The sequence below is a fragment of the Cyprinodon variegatus genome, unplaced genomic scaffold, assembly GCF_000732505.1.
Source record: "Cyprinodon variegatus isolate N-32 unplaced genomic scaffold, C_variegatus-1.0 Scaffold1302, whole genome shotgun sequence".
In the NCBI taxonomy this organism is placed as follows: Eukaryota; Metazoa; Chordata; class Actinopteri; order Cyprinodontiformes; family Cyprinodontidae; genus Cyprinodon; species Cyprinodon variegatus.
The window spans coordinates 22,220-28,234 of NW_015151755.1; the positions used below are offsets into that span (position 1 = coordinate 22,220).

The following is a 6,015-nucleotide window of genomic DNA, read 5'->3' on the forward strand; positions in this document are numbered from 1 at the left end:
TAATGACCAGAAGAGATTATAGCTTCATTGGAAGCTGCTGGAAAATGTTGAAAAATAAATGTGTTCTGATTGTGACTGGGGAATCTGGATCATGTTCTGGCTCTAAATCCCTCTGTGCCAAACAGACTGTTCTGGAAGTGCTGATCTTTGGACCGAACTCGGGAGACTTTTACCCAGATGTGGGTGTGGCTTCCTGACAGCCTTCCTAATCATGTAAATCTGATTCTCTCCCTGCTTAAGTCGGTGCTTTCTCTTCCCTCTGCCAGACCTGCAGGAGCTGCGCTCCATCATCCAGGAGGTGAAGTACCGCTCTGGGCTGCAGTCCACCAAGCTCATCCGGCAGCTGAAGAGGCGCGACCGACTTTACAACAAACGGCAGAAGAACTATGACATCATCACGGCCTGCCTTCAGGCTGTCTCTCAGAAGCGACGTAAGACTCCAAAAGATTTATTAACATTTAGTTTTATTCAACAATCCCCTTCAGAAGTTTCTGTCTTTATGGAAGTTCTCTGCTTGGTTTCAGTCAGAATAGTTACAGGTATGTGGGAGAAGTTCTCAGGCTATCGGGGTCCATGAAATACAAGAATATGTAATAGTTTGACATTCTTAACTCTTGTTTAAAATTAAAATATTAATGTTCACACATGCAACAAAAAAGGATTTGTATTGTCCTTAACTCGTCAGGATAAGGTTTTGCGTTTTAAACAAATAAACTAATGATTTTCTACTGCTTTAAAATAAATGAACAATATTTATCACAAATCACAATTGTTCATATTTATACCTCATTCTTCTTTCCAAGGGCGCTAGTTTAACAGTTTTCTTCTGATTTCTTCAGGATCTAACGCTGTCTGACATGCTTAGCAAGAGCAGAAAATGCAGCATATCACAAAAAACTGGAGAAGAAAATCTACTGTTCTTCAAAATAAAGCATAAATTAACCACTAGGTGTCACTGCTGGACCAATGCACAAGAACGAGAATTTTGTCGTTTAGTAGTCATTTACACTCCCACCAAATCCTGTCTTGATGATTGAACAGAGTAACATGTAAGGGGTACATTAATTGAACAGGATTTCTAGATTCTACTAAATGAATAGGGTTGCATAAAACCAGCATAGAGTAAATTAACTGTACAAAAGTTCTTCTGTTCTGCTCAATTTCCCAAAAAAAGAACCATTTTCTGGATTGGCCTCTCAATAGAAGAAGAAGAATTGGACTTTCGCTCTTGAAATTGAACTTTGACTCGACGGAGCAATCCATTGCTGGCTTGAACAGTTTCCACCACTCGTCCTGGTTGCCACCGATTTCTTGGAAAGTCGTCGTCTTTGATAATGACAACGTCATCTTTCTTGAGGCTTCAACATAATGCCAATGATTAGGATCGCTGTTATTATCTCTAATCAGTTGGACACGGTTGGTAACAAATATGTGGAACCTGAGGGCATCATTATTGATGTACCCTAGTACAACTCTTGAGTCAGTCCAGAAAAACTCTTGATCAATCTTCAGGTCAAGTTCACATCTTAGCATAACGCTGACCTTTGTAAGAAACCACTGCTGCAAGTTCTAAAAAAAGCTATTTCCTTTTCTCTTTTAACAGCTGCAGTTTTGCTCTTCCTTGATCCAGCTGTTGTTGCATTTCCAATTCTTTTAGCTTAATTTCTGACAGCATTTTTGACTCTAAAGTTTCCATTCGTTTCTAATATTTGAAGCCGTGCTCGCTGCGCTTGAATTTCTTTTGTGGCCTTTGATTGCTCCACTTTAGCAGCAAGCTCTGCTTGTGCATCTGCCTTGCTGGTATTAGTACTAGATGAGCTGGAATGGCTGCTTGAAGTCTCTGATGACTTTGATAAGCTTATGTAGGGCCCTATAAAATCCGTTTTATTTTTTCCCAAATTCCGTTTTTTCCATTTTATGTATGTATTTTTGCGCTTCCAATCAATGGAATGTTGACTTGCAAAACGATAGTTCACCTGACACGTAAAAGTCACGAGGGAACTGCTCGGCTCTATACTCAGGGCTTAGCGTCGTGTTTCTCAACTTTTTTGCCGAAAGCTGAGCTGTGGAGACCCGCGTCGCCATTTTTTTTTCAAATTCTGATGGTTGTGTCGCCCGGATTTGCGTCCCCGGTGCGCATTTCCCCCCGACGTACGTTCTTCTCCCACACAAAAACAGAATTTCATTTCAAATGTAGAAATTTCGCGTTTACACTAGATTCCGCATTAATTTGAGAATTCCGCGATTCCGTCCGTGATCGCGGAAATTATGGGGCCCTACTTATGGTTTCAGTTTGAATCTGACCAAAGATAGATCCATATTCATCTTTGTTTAATGTTACTCTTTCATTCTCAAGATGACTAAAATAATCTTTATCAATAGTCTCTGTACGATTATTTGAGGTCACAAATCTCTTTTGTAAGCGTAACGCAAGCTTCCATCTTTTTAACAACCTCTGCTGTGGTGTTACTGTTTGTAAAATGGGTTCGTCCTGCAGTCTTACTGCAGCATACTTTGCTTGAATACTTTCCTGTAAAACACTGAGTTCTTCTAATGTACAGAGGGCCTTTTCCTAGTTTCTCTTGCCACCCACTTCCAAGAATCATAGGCCTTGTGGAACGCTTTCTCACGTTTTATGTTCTCCAGTATGTGCATCTCTTGGCATTTTTCTGTTGGTTTTCTTTCTCTGGAGCTAGACCTAAGTGGCATGTCTACAGGATTATCTGTTTTCTCTGTTGGAAGTGATATTTTATTTCCTTTCTTCAACTGCTTTGGATTCAACGAAGACTTTCTATTTATCCATTGCCTCCCTATTCCAATTCAGGTATGTTGTGAGCTTGTTCAGGTGATGGTCCATTTTTTAATTATATGCTTTATCTTGCCTGTGTGAGATCCTTGGTGCTAGTAGAGACAGTTGGGTTCCAGATGGGATGGTGTCAGCTTCACTGTAGAGAGATCTGGTCTCTTGCAGTGAGTTTTCACTGTAGCAGCCTCTTGGAATTAGCAGCCAGACGCAGGGAGTTCAAAAACTGAAACCTGTAGCATGAAATACAAGAATATGAAATAGTTTGACATGCTTAACTCTTGTAACATTTAGTTTTATTCTTGTAAAGTATTAATGTTCACACATACAACAAAAAAGGATTTATATTGTCCTTAACTCGTCAGCATAAAGTTTTTGTGTTTTAAACAAATAAACTAATGATTTTCTACTGCTTCAAAAACAAATTAATAACTTTTATCACAATTGTGCATATTTATACCTCATTCTGCTTTCCAAGTGTGCTATTTTAACAGGTTTCTTCAGGATCTAACGCTGTCTGAACATGCTTAGCAAGAACAGGAAGTGCAGCATTTCACAAAAAACACAAGAAGAAAATCTACTGTTCTTCAAAATAAAGCATTAAATCAACCACTAGGTGTCACTGCTGGACCAATGAACAAGAAGTAGAATTGTATCATTTCGTAGTTATTTACATCTGTAGCTCTGGTGTGGACATAAAAGTCTAAACAGTCTGTGTGGGATCTAAATTTGAGGTCTGAATGGTTGTTTTTCAGACCTGTAGAAAGAGCTAATCTAAACCAGAGAGTGTTCTCCTTGGTCCTTTGCTGAAGAGCTCCTCTTTAGCTTCTAGATATATAGATCTAAAGGCAGAGTTAGGGAGGGAGCTGATTGCGCCCATATGGATGTAATTCTCCAGTTCTCATATAAACCAGAAGTTGGCAGCACTGAGAACACCATGTGAAAAGGGTTAGGGTTCTACTGTGACGGTTCAGAGTTAGGGTTCTACTCTGCCTGTTTTTGCCTAGGGCCCCAACGTTTCTAAATCCGACCCTGCTTATACAAAACTAACCCATAAAAAGTATGCCAGCAGTTTTGCCAGATTTCTCGTACAACAGGCATACGCTGGTTAAATCGTCACGGTGTGACAGGGGCTTGCGCCCAAAGATGTCAGGGACTTGGTTTCTAATAAGTTTTTGAATCTCTAAAGCTCATGAAATAAGTCAGTGTGACCTTTTGACTTCTTTACAGGGAGATTATCCACTGGATTCCTGCTTCTCCTGATAAATAAATTTTAAATTTTAAAAACTCCTTTTGGTATTGTCAATGTTGTTTCTATTGTTTGTCCAAATCATAGGCGGTTCTGGACGGGGGCCAACGGGGGCCAGTGCCCCTGTAGATCCCGTTATGGCCCCTGTACCAAAGACGTAATACTCAAAGAAATTCTAATGATGATATGTGCTGGAACAACCATGGTTACTGATCTATTTCATCTTTTTTCTTTACCAATTCTGTTTTATAAATTATTTAAAAACAATAAGGTGATGGCTTCAGCAGTATTGAGATAGGATCCCAGGTTTCATCTGCTAAATGTTCTTTTCAAAACAAATTTTAAAAAAACAGCTGAATGTATCTGTTTTTCTCGAGCCTTAATTCTGATTTTACAGAAAACGGTCATTTTAACTTAAGCCGGGCGTACACTGTGTGATTTTTCTGTAATGTTGCACGCAGCTACAATTCACACTGTACAACCAAACCTCAGGCACTATCAGGCTACATGCGGCCCGATCGAAAAATTCTTGCATGACTGGAAAGTCAGCCCAAAAAGGGCTAAAAAAAATCGCACAGTGTGGGCCCGGCTTTAAATTAAGTTAAAATATGTAAAATTCCTAAATTATGAATGTATATAAGGCATAGAACTTTAATTAAACCTAATTGAATAGAATTATCCAATTAATGCAGCTCTCTTTTAGCCTAGTAAAGTAGCCCCACCCGCCAGCGGCCAATATCTAGCCTCGATCAATGCCCCAGGCCCTGGAACCGGCGGACCAATCACAACGCAGGGATGTGTTTTCAATATCTGGATGCAAAGCGGGCGGGGTTTGAGGGCGTGACGACAAAGACTTGGGGTTTTCGTTAAAACGCGTGCAGGAAGTGGCTATTCGTTCTTCATTTTTAAGGAGGACGTATTCGTGGTTTTACCGACAGGCTGTTTGTTTACACTTCCCCACCAGCTTCCTGTCACACTTCCTACGTCACAGTCAGTGGCTCTCATTGGTCAGAGCGTTGGCCAATAGGCACAGACATGGTTAGAAAAGCAATGATTGTTCTCATCAACAATCTTCTAATGTCTCATTCATCAGGGCCAGACTAAATTACACATTTAATCTCACATTTAGTCTGGTTCATCAGGCTCTTTTTATATTTGAATCCCCCACCCAGCCCCCTCTCTACATCTGGTGTAGAACCGCCCCTGCTCCAGCTGGCTTTAACAGGAACGGACGGATCGATCATCCATCTTCCTCCCTTCCCTCCTCCTCCTCCTAGTTGTCGTCACCAGGAGGAGGAGGAGGAGTGCAGCATCAGCATCGCTTCCTGCTCTGATGTTTTCCAGCTCCTGGTTCCTCCTCTGAACCTTTGATCGATGCTTTTTGGAGCCGCGCCGATCGTCGCTCCGCTCCGCATGGAGCCGGGCTGTCTGGGAGGAGGCGGCAGGCGATGAGCTGACTGTCCGCAAGGAGAGCTTTGATTCCGGGATGAGGCCGGTGCGGCTCCCCGCCGGCAGGAGGCCTCGCGCCGCCGGCAGGCAGCGGCAGCAGGGCGGGGTGGGCAGCATCATCAGCAGCGTCCTGAGGAAACGGGACGGGATCTCCAGGAGCGCTCCGCGGCTGCTCTGCACCCTGGAGCCAGGTGCGCAGCTCCTGTCTGGACCTGCTGGTTCCGACAAATAAAAGCCCTGTTTAGAAACATTTAATAAGAAACTGGATCCTTAAATGAGACCGATAAACTTTGAGTTTAACCCTTTCCTTTTTAAATCAAATCAAAGCTTTTTTTATTATTATTTCTGCTCGGATGCAGAACTCCGGCTTTTATTTTAGATTTTACTTTGATTATAAACCACTTCCGGTTAGGTTGCGCGGTGGAGCCACTGTAATCCCGCTGCAGTGTAGGAATATAATCCCATAGTGGGAGGAGATTTCCAGGTTAATCCTCCATCGGAACCGAGAAGCGAG

General features: G+C 42.0%; 1 protein-coding gene across 1 annotated transcript in view; it reads left to right on the forward strand.

Moving 5' to 3' along the window:
• tbc1d30 (TBC1 domain family member 30) overlaps positions 1-6,015 on the forward strand; it is a 34,715-nt gene that overhangs the window by 8,316 nt on the left and 20,384 nt on the right. Inside the window, exons 2-4 of the mRNA XM_015402125.1 lie at positions 267-461; positions 3,402-3,421; positions 4,875-4,892. Of these exons, the coding sequence (XP_015257611.1) occupies positions 267-461; positions 3,402-3,421; positions 4,875-4,892 (233 nt within the window). The remainder of the gene's footprint in view (positions 1-266; positions 462-3,401; positions 3,422-4,874; positions 4,893-6,015) is intronic.